The sequence below is a fragment of the Callithrix jacchus genome, chromosome 19 (genome assembly GCF_049354715.1).
Source record: "Callithrix jacchus isolate 240 chromosome 19, calJac240_pri, whole genome shotgun sequence".
NCBI lineage: Eukaryota > Metazoa > Chordata > Mammalia > Primates > Cebidae > Callithrix > Callithrix jacchus.
The window spans coordinates 16,249,612-16,266,252 of record NC_133520.1 but is presented as its reverse complement, the minus strand read 5'-3'; the positions used below and the strand labels follow the sequence as shown (position 1 = coordinate 16,266,252).

Sequence of the window (16,641 nt, the reverse complement as noted above, 5' to 3'; positions counted from 1 at the left end):
AAGATTTTTTTTTTTTTTTTAAATAAATAGATTTCATGGTGTGGCAGGTGCCTGTAACCTACTTGGGAAGCTGAGGAGGGAGACCCTTTTGAACCCAGGTGGTGCAGGCTGCAGTGAGCTGAGATTGCACCACTGCACCCCAGCCTGGGTGACAAGAGCAAAACTTCGTCTCAAAAATAAAATAATAATAAAAAATTAATAATCAAAGAAATAGATTTCCTTCCTACCTCTCTCTATTTTTTGCTTTTTAATTTGGAACACAAACACTTTATTTAAACATGTATCTCAATTTCCGTGTGGCTGGCAAAAAATAAAATAAAGGAGCAGATTGTGTGTGGCACACCATGCTCATGGACCTAGTGGTCGAACCCAACATCCAAGACCCAGTGAGGAGCAGCCAAGCTCAGCGCCATCTCCAGGCCTCTGGCTCTGACTCAAACAGGGTGAGCACGTAGCCCTTGCGTACGGGGACTTTTACTCTGCGTATGATGGAGTGGTTTGTGTCATCCATAAATTCCTGTGTGCACTCTCCCCGAGAGCTGATTCTGCCCAGGACCTTGGTGACCCTGGCGGCTAGATGGGGGCACAAGGCTGGTGTCCGTGATGGCAGTGCGGCGGCTGTTGGGTGGAGAGAAGAAATAGATTTCTTTACAAAGCAAGTAATTATTTAAAATACACACCAAGTAAATATTTATTGAACACCTACTATGTGCTAGGTACTCGAAGACAGTATGTTACAAATTCTTGAAAAATAGTAGAGGTAGCAAAAAGCAGCCAAACTTTCAGCCCTGCCGTTAGAACTCACATTGTAGTGGGCAGGGAGAAAACAACTAGACAAAGGCCTAGTGCAAGGGCTCATGCGTATAATCTCAGCCCTTTGGGAGGCATAAGTGAGCAGATCACTCAGGCTTGGTGGTCAGCAGAGAGAGAGAGAGAGAGAGAGAGAGGAGAGAGAGAGAGGAGAGAAAGAAAAAAAGCAGGGAAGGAATGTTGGGGGTGGGGAGGTGGCAATTTATATAGTTTGGCCAAGGAAGACAGTATAATGCACTTATTCCTTAGTTTAGAACATGTAGCATTTCACCTGTACCGGGAGATGCCTAATATATTTCATACATGACCAAAATAATAATATAAGAGGCAATAAAACAAAGAGCAGGGGCTTAGGGTTCTAGATATCAGCACTTTTTACGATTAAATGCATGGTAAGAATTCCTGTACTATATACACCTAGTTTCAATTTAACAACAAATTCTTTGGGGTCTCTCTTTTTTTATTTTTCCAAACATAGCTTCCCAAGGAGCAGCAGGGCTGAATGTTCTCTAGTCCAGGAAGACACGCAAGGCTACTGTGCTCGCTTTTATTTTTTTATTCTCCAGATCTCAAGACAGTGTCTGGCACATACGATTCAACACAAGTTTGGTGCCTGGAGCCAACTGAATATGCACGTCTGTCCAGTAACTGTTAACTACACGTGTTGGTCCGAGGGAGAGGGTGGAGCAACCGGATCTGCTCTATCACAGCCTGTCTCAGTGCTTCATTCAAGTCAGCTGGGTGAGGTTGGGGGGATTCCAGCTTCACGAGGGAAGTTGTGCTGAAACGCTTTCTGGCGTTATTCCTCTGCTGGGACAGCATGAATTTATGAAATGTGATCCTCTCTGCCCTAAAGCCAGGGTCTCACTGAGACAGCGATGGTGGGGCGAGAAATAAAGTTCGTGCTGGGCTTGCGTAGGGGACAGCGCCCCTGGGAAGCCCTTGTGGAGGCGAGGGTGATGCCCACTTCTTTGTCTTCCTCATTCTGTTTCAGTGGCCCTCTCGTTCCCAGTTCCAAGCTCCCCACTTGTTAGAGGAGTCATTGCTTACAAGGCATCTGATTTAATAAAACACGGCCAGAGTGATTGCATGTTAAAGTGAGTAGCTAGGCACTCACAGGGCTAAAGGTCTGAAAATAGCCGCATTCTAAGCTGACCAGCAATTATAATTACACAATATTTATGGCCATGCGCAGGCTTAGGTTGAAGGATTAATGGTCATGAGTGCACCAACAGCCCTATCTTTGGTGGGCACATCTGCAGATTCCACGTTTCATCACAGCTTCTCACAGTTTCCCCTAAGAAGTGACTACCAAAGGACGGGAGCTCCTCCTCCTGCGGGCAGAGGATGCCAGACTCTAACGGAGCAGATTCCAGTAAACTTGCTTCCTCCACTGCGCTCTATGACTTGCCTCCAATTCTTTCCTGCAGTAGACCCAAGAACCCTCTCTTGGGGTCTGAGTCGGGACCCCCTTTTTCCAGCAACACAACCGCGGGCAGCCTCCCCACCCCCAGGTGCGGTGGACCCCGGGTCCTCCATCTTTCCGGGCAGGAAAACGGCAGCCGGCGCTCCCCGCCCGCTCCCCTCCCCCGCAGTCCGGCAGTTCGCTCCGGCTCCGCCCGATAGCTCCCGATTTGCTCTTGCGCCGGCAAATGCGCGCGCTGATTGGCCGGAGGACCGTCGTCAAGCTGGACACGCGACTCTAGGGGCGGGACCAGGCGAGGGGTGACCGCCGCGCGGCGCGGACTGAGACGCCTTCATCTGTTCACGCGGCGGTGCGGATCAGGGTTCGCAGCGCGCGCCACCGGGGAAAGAGCGGTGGGCCGAGGGGGTGGAAGTGGGGTCCTGGGAAGACCCTGGGCTGTGGGCCGAGGGTGCGGAGTCGGGGAGGGGGGCGGGGGCACGAAGGGGAGCCGGGGACATGGCGCGTCCAGACGATGAGGAGGGGGCGGCGGTGGCCGCCGGACACCCACACGCGAAAGGATACTTCCCGTTGCCGAGGGGCGCGCCCTCCGGGAAGGAGAGCCTGGAACCGCAGAACGGGCCCAAAGCGGGTTCTCTCCCGGTGAATGGGGCCCCTCGCGACAGCCTCGCCGCCGCCTCGGGAGTCGTGGGCGGGCCTCAGACTCTTCTGGCCCCGGAAGAGGAGACCCAGGCCCGGCTGCTGCCTGCGGGCCCGGGGGCAGAGACCCCGGGGGTCGAGGGCGCCCCGCTGCCCCGGACGGCGCTCTCCCCGCGGCGCTTCGTGGTGCTCCTGATCTTCAGCCTCTACTCGCTGGTGAACGCCTTTCAGTGGATCCAGTACAGCATCATCAGCAACGTCTTCGAGCATTTCTACAATGTCACCTTGCTGCACATCGACTGGCTGTCCATGGTGTACATGCTGGCCTACGTGCCCCTCATCTTCCCGGCAACCTGGCTCCTCGACACCAGAGGTCTTCGGCTCACCGCCCTGCTGGGCTCCGGCCTCAATTGCCTGGGCGCCTGGATCAAGTGCTGCAGTGTGCAGCAGCCTCTCTTCTGGGTCACCATGTTGGGCCAGTGCCTGTGCTCCGTGGCCCAGGTGTTCATCCTGGGCTTGCCCTCCCGCATCGCCTCAGTGTGGTTTGGGCCCAAAGAAGTGTCCACAGCTTGTGCCACCGCCGTGCTGGGCAATCAGGTAAGGACTGGAGTGGTAGGTGAAAGTCGGATCCTTAAAAGACCAGAAAAAGTCGAGGCCTGAGAAGTACGGCCTATATGGATGAACTAACTGCCCCGGGAGGTGTTTGTCTATGAAAGAGGAGATGAAGTCGCAGGATAGGAGGCAGTCTTGGATTGAAAAGGTTATACATTTCTTTGTAAGGACAGAATTTTCCAAATCACCTTGTCATCTTGCTTTGAAAATCACCTATAAAATAATTAACTTGGCTGGGCGCGGTGGCTCACTTAACCGGGTCTGGTCGCAGGCACCTGTAATTCCAGCCACTCAGGAGGCTGAGGCAGGAGAATCACTTGAACCTGGGAGGTGGAGGTTGCAGTGAGCGGAGATCGCACCTCTGCGCTCCAGCTTGTTGACTGAGTGAGACTCCGTCTCAAAATAATAATTAACTGTATTGAATTGTGTATGCCTAGCACAGAAAACTTGTCAATGCAGTAATGAACAAGACTTGGGTAGATCTTATTTTTGTCACCAGTGTATTCTTTGTGAAAGGAAGGTATTGGATTCTGGGAAGATGTTTTCCATTTTGAGAGGTCATTGTGAAAAGCTCCTTTTTAGTTTCATATATTAGCAGTCCGCACAGTGCCTGGCACATAAGGGAAATAAAAATGACAGCTAACTAAAAGTTCTGGGCTGGAGGTGGTGGCTCATGCCTGTAATCTCAGCACTTTGGGTGGCTGAGGCAGGCAGATCACTTGAGGCCAGGAGTTTGACACCAGCCTGGCCAACATGGCAAAACCAAATATACAAAAATTAGCCAGGCATCGTGGTGCATGCCTGTAATCCCAGCTACTCAGGTGGCTGAGGCACAAGAATCCACATGCTTATTGCTTTATACTAATTTCTCTTATCTAAAAGTACAGAAGATGGAGTAGGTTGAACTGTAGTTGTCTGTATGTCCAAAATAATTTATGACTGATACTTGAGTTGCTTGCATTTGCAGGTTGGGACAGAAGCTGTTTTCTTAAAGTTTTTTTTTTTTTTTGTAGAAATGGGGTTTCTCCAAGTTGCCCAGGCTGCTCTGGAACTCCTGAGCTTAAGCTATCTGCCCACCTCTGCCTCCCAAAGTGCTGGGATTATAGGTGTGAGCCACCACGCCCGGCCATGATTACATTCTTCTTGTCACACATCTCTCAGTTTAAGTTCATTTTAAATATTCAGTGGCATTTCTTGATCCCATTTAGAGTTGCCCAGACACTCTCTTATATTATTATTTTACTTTTAATTCTCCTTATAGTACTCATCACTGTCTCATGTTATTGTTTACGTGTTTATATGTTACCTATTACTCTTCTCTTATTCCCACCATTAGATTGTAAGTTTCATGAAAATAAGCACATGGTCTGAGTGTACACAGTTGTATCACCAGCATTTATTACTCTCCATAAAACTATGTTGAATAAGTGAAGGAGCTTCAGACTCATACAGATATCAGCCAGCTAGATAGTCTCGTGGGAACTCTCTCTTGGATATCTCATGGGAACACACCACTCAAAATTGCTTTCTCCTTGCTCATTTCCCTTTATCTCTAATGCCACTGTCTTGGCTTGGGCCATCTGCAGCTTTCACCTAGAGCTTGCTAACTGTCCTCCCTATCTGCAGCCCTTGCTCTCTTCCCTCTGTTCACATTCATCCAGTGTGATCTGTCACAATATGCGAATCTGTTCAGGGCACATCCTTACCCCCCTGCAGTGGCTTCCATTGTCCTTAGGATAAAATTAAAACACTCTAACGTGACATATGGGACCCTCCAGATCTGCCTCCTTCGAGCCCTTCCCCTTTATCTGTCTCCACAACCCCTTTCCCCACAGACATATGCTTTCTCTGCTCTGTGTGGAACTGTCCGTACTTACAGTTTCTCCCAGGGTCATGCTGTTTTCCTCCTGGTCTTGTATGTAATGTCCTCTTGGCTTGGAATATTTCTTCACTTAACAACTCCAATTTCTTATTCAGATCTTCGCTTCTCTGGGAACTTTTTCTGAACCCCATTTCTTTTACTTCATTCTTTTTGATAGCTGAGTAATATTTCTATGTAAGGTGGTACTCTCTTAGCTATGCTGATCATATGTTCCAGTTTGCCTGGGATAGTCTAGGTGGTACACCTTTTGTCTAGTATAATTACTAATGAAGTCCCTTTCATTCTGAAGAGTGTTCTGGTTTGGACAATAAATGATGTGGTCTCCCCAGTCTTGGCGCTCGTTACGCCTCAGTCACAGTTCTGTATTACCACACTCTCATAATTACCAGTTATATTCTCTCTATCTAGCTTTTTGTAAGGGAGCAAAAATATTTGATAAGTGTGACTATCTCTGCCTCAGACTCCTTTCCTGGGCCCGTCCTCCTCACGCCCTTCCTCCTGAAAATGGTATCTTCCTCCATTGAACCTTTTAATATTTTGATTTTATTTCTTGTTGTGATTATGATATTCAGCCATTTTTTTTTTAGTTGAGGTAAAATTCACATAACATAAAACTAGCCATTTTAATGTGCACAATTCAGTGGCATTTAGTACATTTACAGTGTTGTGCAATGGTTACTTCTTTTTTTTTTGAGAAGGAGTTTTGTTCTTGTTGCCCAGGCTGGAGTGCAATGGCGCAATCTCGGCTCACCGCAACCTCTGCCTCTCAGGTTCAAGCGATTCTCCTGGTTCAGCGTCCCAAGTAGCTTGGATTACAGGCATGTGCCACCCCAGCCGGCTAATTTTGCATTTTTAGTAGAGATGGGGTTTCTCCATGTTGGTCAGGCTGGTCTCGAACTCCCAATCTCTGGTGATCCACCAGCCTCAGCTTCCTGAAGTGCTGGGATTACAGGCATGAGCCACTGCGTATGGCCACAACTGTTACTTTATCTAGTTTCAAAACATTTTTATCCATCCCAAAGAAGACCCAATACCTAAATACCTAGTAAACAGTCACTTCCCCACCATTGTACCCTCCCAGCCTGTGACAACTACTAATCTGCCTTCTCTTTCTGTGGATTGACTGGTTCTGGATATTTCATATAAATGGAATCCTGTAGTAGGTGACCTTTGTGTTTGGCTTCTTTCACTTAGCTTATTTGCAAAGTTCATCCATGTTGTAGCACTGTATCAGTACTTCATTCCGTATTCATAGCTGAATAATATTTTGTTGTATGGATATACCACATTTTGTTTATCTATTTATCTGTTGATAGAATGTTTGGGTTGTTTTCACCTTTGGGTTATTATGGCATTGGGAATAGGGCTGCTATGAACATTCACATATAATTATTAGTTTGAATTTCTGTTTTCAATTTTTGGGACACATACTTAGGAGTGGAATTGCTAGGCCATGTGGGAATTCTGTGTTAAACTTAAGAAACTGCCAAACTGTTGTCTGCAGTGGCTGTACCATTTTACAGTCCCACCAACAGTATATGCAAGGGTGCCAATTTCTCCACATTTTTGCCAACACTTTTTTTTTAATTACTTCACTGATAATAATGCCTTACTTTATTTATTGAAGAATGTTTTTTCCACTGAAAATACACTTCTAATTTTAAATAGCTAGATAGTAGGAGAAAAAAATAGGAGCCCATTTAAAGAAAAAATCCACTCTTAGAATCTAAAGGTATTGATTACATATGGAATGACTTTTCTGCTGAAGACAATCAAAACTTTTTTTAAGTACTGACTTGCCAGTTTATCCTCGATAACTGATTCAGAAAGAAAAATGAACCTTGTGACTTTACATATGAGAATATGTACATGTACATATATTCTGAGAAGTTATGTCCCATGATCTGACCCATACTTCTGATTTAAAATATAACTAGTTCTCTCAATAAAACAGTATTAATTTTAAGATTTAAACTTAAATTGCTCTTTTACTGTACTGTTATCATTCTTTTCACTTTTTATTTTTACAATATTTCTATAAATAATACTAAACCCCAAAAATCTCCAATCTTGAAACCAACTTAGAGTTCTGAGGTTAGTTTCTAACTTTTAAAAGATTTTGTTAAAATGTAAAAAACTTGAAATTACAAACAAAAAATTTATAATTTTACAGTATATATCAAATTATGTTTTAAAAAAATGTTCCAAACTGTTTTTATATAAGTAACTTTTTTTTTTTTTTAATGAAACTCCTCTATAGTCCAGAAGAGGATATGTGGTATTGCCCCATTAGAAATCAATACACATTTCATTTTATTATGCTGGTACTTCGACTATTTCAAAGTAGTCATTTGGTAGAATCACATCACCTCTTTCTGATACGTCGTCTTTCTCTTTCCAGAAGTGAACAACCTCCGTTAATTTTTCAAGCTGCCGTTCTTGCTTTCTGCATCACTGCTGTGCGGTCTTGAGCTTTTTTCTGAGTTTTTCAACTTGCTGTGCTAGCTGATGAATCCTTTTCATCCTTTCCCGCTGGTGCACTGTATCCTCCACAGTATAGTGTGGTCACAAAAAATTGAGAGATTAACGGGGGTCTGAAGAGGTGGCATTAGTAATCCAATAGCAGCATCAACCTGGGAAACAGAAGGTGATAAAGGACTTGGGAGAAGCTGTTCTTGTGGCTCCAGAAGTCATCTTTCTTGTTATGTGGCTCAGTAGAAAGAAATATTGTGGGCACAGCGTTCTCTCTCCGTAACTTTTTTTTTTTGTTTGAGACAGAGTTTCGCTCTTGTTACCCAGGCTGGAGTGCAATGGTGCGATCTCGGTTCACCGCAACCTCCGCCTCCTGGGTTCAGGCAATTCTCCTGCCTCAGCCTCCTGAGTAGCTGGGATTATAGGCATGTGCCACCATGCCCAGCTAATTTTTTGTATTTTTAGTAGAGACGGGGTTCACTATGTTGACTAGGATGGTCTTGATCTCTTGACCTCGTGATCCACCCGCCTCAGCCTCCCAGAGTGCTGGGATTATAGGCATAGCCACCGCGCCCGGCCTTTCCATAACTTCCTGTTGTACCCCCTCTTAAAGCAGTCTGGAGTAAAGTGCTCTGAACAAATACTGCTATACTTGGTGGGTTTAAAGTTTTTTCTTCTGACAGTTGCTTCCCGTTCTTTACAGAGACTGGGTCAAGTAAAAGGAAACTTGTGGAAAGAAACGGGCTTGTCCTTGTCGTAGGGGTTCTTGCAGCCATAGGTGGAGCAGGACTGCACCATCCTTCCGGGCCTCAGGCACTTCATTTCTGCAGCCGCAGAAGGCAGGGGAAGCTGCTTTCAGTGTCGCCACGCTCAGTTGGACACCCTCGTTTCTTTTGTAGCTTTGGCCAACAGTTACAGTGATGGTGGCCTCCCTCGGGTGTGACTAGTGTGCCCGTTTTGTTGTTTGCATTAGCAGAAGGACCACAGCCGTCACCCGTCTCCCATCTCTAAGATTGCGGAGGCAGCTTCAACCCCACCTCTGGCGAGGGGTGCGTCCCACTCGCCAACACTTCTCTATTGCTATTATTATAATAGCATGCTGCCTGGTGTGGAGTGGTATCTTATTATGGCTTTGATTTGACCATGTTTTAAAATGCTTATTGGCCATATGTGTATCTTTGAAGAAATGTCTATTCATGTCTTTTGCCCATTTTTAAATTGGGATATTTGCCTTTTTTGTTGTTGAATTGTAAGAGTTCTTTATATATTCTGGAAGCTACATCCTTATCAGATATATGATTTACAAATATTTTCTCTCATTCTGTAGGTCATCTTAGCCTTATTTTGTATATTCTTATTCCCTTTTCTTTTGTAGGTATCTACAGGGCAAGGACTGTATATCACACAGCTTTATAGCAGCATCACTCAGATAGTAGGAACTCAGTCAATGTTTTTTGAATAGGAAAGATATTGGTCAGCAATTTCCCTTTAACAATACAATTGTAACAAAGACATTAGAACATAGTAATTTACAAAGCACCTTAATAAACACTAGCTGTTTTCTTTATATTCTGTTCATTGCCAGCCTTTACTGTTTTCTCTAATGATGATAGCTGTTAACAGGACTATGTATTTTACAGCTTGGAACTGCAGTTGGCTTTTTGCTACCACCAGTTTTGGTACCCAACACACAGAATGACACAAATTTCCTGGCTGGTAATATCAGCACCATGTTTTATGGGACATCAGCTGTTGCCACATTTTTATTTATTTTAACAGCAATTGGTAAGTGAATTATTTTCCCTAAAGCTTAAATGAATGCATGATAGAAATTTGAGGATAACTAACTCTGGAAATTTTTGTTGATAATATCTCAAGTGTCATGTGCTTGTTTCATTCTTCCCATGCCCTGTCTTGCTCAGGTAATGAATGCTACAACCCTAGGGATATGTTATGGCCTACACATCTGTTTTTACATCGTAAAGGGTTTCAAGACTAATTCATTTATCTGTCTACTAACTGTTCCTCTTCCTAACTGTTGGTTTCAAGTATATTACCTGCCTCCCCTTCCCATATTCGCTTACGTGGTCTGCATCTTAAGCCTACCTAGCCAGGAACAAGTTCTGGTCATGCTTTGATGTTATGCACGCAGGCCGTGGTCTTTCTTGCAATGCTAAATTCTCCCAGGGATTTCCAATTTAACAGTTAACTGGATCTGAAAATGTTGACTAGTGAATGGTCCTGGGCAGCAGCAAGCTGTTCAGCAGAATTTCAAACTGTGGCAACTATCTACTTGTTAGGCCACTCCAGCAAAGCACGGCTGCCACCATTCGTCACTGAGTCCTCTCGTCTGGGCCTGTCTTTTGAAGCAGTCAGTCAAAATCAGCCGCAAGCAGCCATCATCAGTTTGGAAGAAGCTTTGGGAAGGTCTGCTTTTTAAAGTTTATTTTTAATGGGAAACTTTTGATTTCAGGGAAAAGAATAGGTAAGGTTTATGTAAGTAATATAGCTGCTAGCATAACTATAATATGGCCTTTGAGGCACTCATATCTGAAATTTATTTGAAAAGGAAAAGAACTAATAAAGTTGAAAGGCCATCTTTTAATCAAATTTATAATTTCATTATAGCTGGAGTTAAGTTTACATATTAGTTTCTATAATGGCTATAATAGTAATAGAAAATTCATATCTTATGATCTCCAGATATAAAATTCTTAGTTTTCAAAGAAATGAATGGTGAAGATTCTAGAGTGTTTGAATAGAAACTGCCTTGGTAGATGAACTGCCAGATCCAGGTATAGGAAGCTCAGCCCACATACTTAATTTTCCTTACTGTAAGGAGCAGAATGTTCTCTTGGTAACATGAAATATTCTGACATGTCTAATTCATTTATTGTTTTTTGTTTTCAGTTAGTTAGGGAGTGGCATATTTGTGATATGCAGACTACTAAAAAGTACACATTATTCCTATCCTATTTTAGCAGTTTAGCAAAGTTTTAAAAGAAATTTGTATTGTTAAAAAAAAAAACAAATTTTTAAGTCTACTTTTCAGGTAGCCATGTTTGATTTTCTAGATGAAATACTTTTGCATAAATGGAGCTTCCATTAGCAATAGGTTTTTGTGGTTTGTTTTTTTTTTTTTGAGACAGAGTCTTGTGCTGTTACCCAGGCCGAGTGCAATGGCATGATCTCAGCTCGTTGAAACCTCCACCTCCCAGGTTCAAGTGATTCTCCTGCCCTAGCCTCCTGAGTAGCTGGGATTATAGGTATGTGCCACCATACCCAGCTAATTTGTATTTTCAGGTGAGACAGGGTTTTACCATGTTGTCAGGCTGGTCTAGAACTCCTGACCTCAAATAAGCCACCTGCCTCAGCCTCCCAAAGTGCTGGGATTATAGGCATGAGCCACTGTGCCCGGCCAGCAATAGGGAATTTTTTTTTTTTTTTACTTTTGGCCACAACTCTAGAGAAGGGATTTTTAAATATAAAATTCTCTCTTTTTTTTTTAAGAGACAGTGTCTTGCTCTGTCACCCAGACTGGAGGGCAGTGGCACTATCTGGGCTCACTGCAGTCTCAGCCTCTTGGTTTCAAGCAGTTCTCGTGCCTCAGCCTACTGAGTAGCTGGGATTACAGGTGTTTGCCACCACACCTGACTAATTTTTTGTGTGTTTTTTTGTTTGTTTTTGTTTTTGAGACATAGTGAGACTCTGTCACCCAGGTTGGAGTGGAGTGGCGCAATCTCAACTCACTATAATCTGTGCCTCCCAGGTTCAAGCAATTCTTGTGTCTCAGCCTCCTGAGTAGCTGAGATTACAGGCATGTGCCACCATGCCCTGCTAATTTTTGTATTTTTAGTAGAGTCGAGGTTTTACCATGTTGGCCAGGCTAGTCTCGAACTCCTAACCTCAAATGATCCACCCGTCTCAGCCTCCCAAAGTGCTGGGATTATGGGCATGAGTCACTGAGCCTGGCTTTTTTTGTATGTTTTTATTAGAGAGATGGGGTTTCACCATGTTGGCCAGTTTGGTCTCGAACTCCTCACCTCAAATCAGGTGAGGCCTGCCTCAGCCTCCCAAAGTGCTGGGATTATAGGTGTGAGCCACTGCACCCAGCCAAAGTTCTCTTTCTTTTGATTGCTTTTGTATCATCATGTAAATTCTGGTTTTCGTTTTTTATATATATGTATATCCTCTTAATTGCTGTCTCAGGAAGAAGTGAGAGAGTAAGAGATTGCATCTAAGATATCACAAAATTATACGTGTGATATGTATATGTTTAAACTGCTACAAATGTAAGATTTTTATTTGTTGAAGGAGGGAGACAGAATGATGATAATAGGTATGACTATTGGCATATTACCCTTTGTTATTTGAGAAATCAAAAGAGGGATAATTATGTACTTAACTAATTATGTACTCATGGCTTACAGGTAGAGAGTGGAAACAGAAATGAGGGGAAAGTAATGGGAAAATGGCATTGAAAAAAGGGCTCTTTGTCAAGTTTTGCTTGGAAGACTCTAATTTTAATTTTATGATCCCAAACATATTATAAAAGCAAGATAATACACAGTTGTGATCTGAAAGTCTTAAGTTGAAAATTGTGACATTTAAATAGAACATGTACTTGTTTCCCCCATTCCCGAATATTTGCTCTTGAGGAAACTTTGGATTATTTACAAAATCCTTACCAGTTTTAAGTTCCTTAATTACTAAAAGGTGATTTCACTTCACTCTAAATTCTACCTATAGTTACTTTGGAAGTCCCACCAAATTCTTATAAAATAATTTAAGTTTTTCAGCAATGTGACATGTACTAAATTGATTCCCAGTGGTCTACTTAGAATATTGTCTCAAAGGTCCATGCCAAGTAACTCTGTTCCTCTCCCTCATGGAGCTTATATTGAGTATAAGCCACCTAGTGTCCAGGAATTATCCAAGCTTTCCACTGATATTCACACTAATTCCTAATTCCTATTAGGAGAACTCTATTATAGCCTCAAACATTTGGTTTGTTGGTATGTGCCAAACATGTTTGGAGGCTTATTACATGCTTTTTCTCATTTACTCCTCATGACTCTATGAGGAAGATCCCAATATTCCCATTTTATAGATGAGAAAACTGAGGCACAGAATTTAGTTAAATCTAGTTTGTCCAATGTCGCAGTTAGCAAACACTGAAGGTCAGATTTAAGCCTAGACAATCTAACTCCATATATAAAAGTTATAGATAAAAATGTTATTTTAATTTTTACTGAGCCTCATTTTTTGTTTGAATTCAGATTCTTGCATAAATTGTAATGCTGTTGTATTTAAAAGCTATTCTTGTGCAGCAGAGTAGTAAATTATGTCATTTAACTCGTGTCAATTAAAATAATTTTCTGATTCACCAAAATAAGTGGATGACAGAAGCCAAAAGGAATCACAATAAAAATATTTAATATCATTGTACTTAAACACGTAAGTGTGTAACATGTGTGCATAATTTTACTTTTGATTCTTTTTTAAGAGATGGGGTCATGCTCTGTTACCCAGACTGGAGTGCAGTAGCACGATCTCAGCTCACTGCACCATCGACCTCCTGGCCAGATTTAAGCAATCTAACTACCTCAGTCCTCTGAGTAGCTGGGACTACAGGTGTGCACCACCATGCCCGACTAATTTTAATATTTTTTGTAGACAGGGTTTCACCATGATGTCCAGGCTGCTCCTAGCCTGCCTTGGACTCCCAAAGTGCTGAGATTACAGGCATGAGCCACGATGCCCAGCTGTTTTTGATTTTTTTTTTTTTTTTTTTTAAGACAGAGTCTTGCTCTTGTTGCCCAGGCTGGAGTACACTGGCATGATCTCAGCTCACTGCAACCTCTGCCTCCCAGGTTCAAGGAATTCTCCTGCTTCAGCCTCACAAGTAGCTGGAATTACAGGCATACACCACCATATCTGGCTAATTTTGTATTTTTAGTAGAGATGGGATTTCTCCATGTTGGTCAGGCTGGTCTTGAACTCCTGACCTCAGGTGATCCACCTGTCTCAGCATCCCAAAGTACTGGGATTACAGGCGTGAGCCACCACGCCCAGCTGCTTATGATTCCTTTTTATTTTTGAGACGGAGTTTTGCTCTTGTTGCCCAGGCTGGAGTGCAACGGCGCAATCTCAGCTCACTGCAACCTCCGCCTCCCAGGTTCAAGTGATTCTCCTGCGTCAGCCTGAGTAGCTGGGGTTACAGGCATGCACCACCACTTGATTCTTAATTCAAGGTATCTATATGTGGGCTGCAAACTTTTGACAGAAATACATTTAACATAGTCTGTAAGAATTTCAGTCTCCTGAGGCAGTCTCTGATTTTTTAAAATAAATATTCCTCAAAAAAGGCAATATATTTTGTGTTGCACTTGATAATTACAGAATTATTTTACATATATTGTATCATGTAATCCTCATAGCAGCTTGTTATTGTTATTTCCATTTTATGAATGAGAAAGCTATAAAGGTGGGGAGCAGGAATTTATTTCCTCAGAGTCATACAATGAGCTGAGGCAGAGCCAGGGTTTAAACATTTATTACATTTATTACATAATAATGTAATATCTGTCTGAATCACACAGGGACAAATCATGAAAATTTTAAAATGTTAAAATCTGATTTTAAAAAGTGATCCTAAACAGCAATAGACTTGCTATGTATTCATTATAGGAGGAAAAGTTTGAATGTGTTGCTCAAGAATATTTTGGCTGGTTTTTATGACTAATGCCAGAAATGGAGAATAACTGCTTCAAATAATCAGTTGTTTTATTGGTGCAAATTTTTGGTTGGGAGAAGAGAAAACAGTAGAATGCTGTTATTTTTCTGTTTCAAAGGAGAAAGAAAAAGCCATATTTCCTTCTTTGAAAGTGGCATTTAGGAATAAACAAGGTTATAGGTCCATGGCTTTTTGTTCCTCTTTCTTCAAGTAGACTTAAGTCCAACTTTACTATAACATGTAGCTAGTAAATACAGGATTGATTTTTGCCAAAAGATAGTTTGACTCCCTGAAACTAAAAGATAACACTTGTATTTAAAAAATAAATCTATTTGATTTAAGGACTGGGAAGAAGTATTTTCTTTTCTTTTCTTTTTTTTTTTTTTTTTTGAGACACAGTTTCTTTCTTTTTTCTTTCTTTCTTTTTGTTTATTTATTTCATTTATTTATTTATTGACAGTTTCACCCTGTTGCCCAGGCTGGAGTGCAGTGGCATGACCTCAGCTCACGGCATCCTTTGCCTCCTGGGTTCAAGCATTTCTCCTGCCTCAGCCTCCTGAGTAGCTGGATTACAGGCACCCACCACACCTGGCTAATTTTTGTGTTTTTAGTAGAGGCAGGGTTCGTCATGTTGGCCAGGCTGATCTCCAACTCCTGACCTCAGGTGATCCTCCTGCCTCAGGTCTCCCAAAATGCTGGCCACTGCACCCAGCCAGAAGTATTTTCATTTTTTGCATTTGAGTTCAGATTTGGGCCATTTAGACTTATTTTGCCATGGTAAGAGACTTAAGATTCATTAAATATCCATGACTACCTTGTAAGCATAGTTTTTATTTTCTGAAACTTTATTTATAACTATGTGAGTTGTGCATTACCAATCTTAGTAAAAAGAGATATTTCCTGTCTGATTAGGATACAGAAAGACTCAGGAAAGGACAACAGACATCCTAACAATACAAGAGCAGATAGAATGAAAGGAAGAGGAGGATTTGCAGCTTAAACCTTTTATGTGTACCAGTCTTCCAATGTAAGGATATTAAAAGTAAATATTTATGAGTTATATCTCTTCTTTAATTAGTTGTGAGATCTGTAAAAATAGAAGTATATTTTAGTTTGATAAGTTTTAGTTATATTACAGTTAATGTTTTGGTCAGCAATGAACTTTAATTTAGAAAAATTTTAGGAGCAAACAGGAAAATTAGAGAATTGCAGAACTTCATGGAAAATTTAAGGGTCATTTCTTACTTTCCCAGTGATTGTTTTTCCCTGGCTGGTTTTCAAAAGCATTTGGGGAGTTTTGTGATTAAAGTTTCTCTGGCTGCATCCTGGAGTTTCTGATTCTTTGAGCCTTGGGTTGAATCTCAAAAACTATTATTTTAAATTTTCCAAATGATTCCAGTTGATAAATCCATCAGATCTAACCCTCTTTCAAACTACAAAGCTGGTCTTCCTTGTTGGGAGAAAGAAATAGCCAATTTAAAAAACAGACAACAACAAAGAAGAAATCCTAATTTCTATTAAAAAATGTTTTTTCTTTTTTGCTGTCTGGCTAAGGATGGCAGAGAAATCCTAATTGCTAAAAAGAGTCCTAAACAATATTCTTTTCTGAATCCATTTACCTTCTTTTTCTTTTTGTTTCTTTTTATGTTTTATTTTGTTTTTTGAGACAATCCCACTCCATTGCCCAGGCTGGAGTGCAGTGGCATAATCTCAACTCATTGCAACCTCTGCCTCCTGGGTTCAGGCAATTCTTGCCTCAGCCTCCCTAGTTGCTGGGACTACAGGCATGTGCCACCATCAATGTCCAGCTATTGTATTTTTTTGTAGAGACAGGGTTTTACCGTGGTGGTCAGGTTGGTGTCGAACTCCTGATCGCAAATGATCCACCCATTTTGGCCTCCCAAAGTTCTGGGATTATGGGCTTCTTTTTTCTTGTTGAATTTACCCTGTTGTATCAATCTTGAAATATTACTTTTTCATGAAATCTCTGAAATGAAGATGCCTTTAATAATCAGTGGCATCTAGCATTTGTGGTAATTGAGACCTGATTAGGTAAAGACCTTCTGT

The 16,641-nt window shown here is 42.0% G+C and overlaps 1 protein-coding gene and 1 pseudogene across 1 annotated transcript in view; one reads left to right on the top strand and one right to left on the bottom strand.

Moving 5' to 3' along the window:
* Positions 1 to 2,563: 2,563 nt before the first annotated feature.
* The window catches only part of FLVCR1 (FLVCR choline and heme transporter 1), a 37,024-nt gene continuing 22,946 nt past the window's right edge, over positions 2,564 to 16,641 (top strand). The window contains exons 1-2 of the mRNA XM_002760534.6: positions 2,564 to 3,469; positions 9,479 to 9,623. Coding sequence (XP_002760580.4) covers positions 2,732 to 3,469; positions 9,479 to 9,623 — 883 coding nt within the window. The 5' untranslated portion in view covers positions 2,564 to 2,731. The remainder of the gene's footprint in view (positions 3,470 to 9,478; positions 9,624 to 16,641) is intronic.
* Positions 7,636 to 8,636, bottom strand: LOC108589165 (THAP domain-containing protein 1-like; annotated as a pseudogene).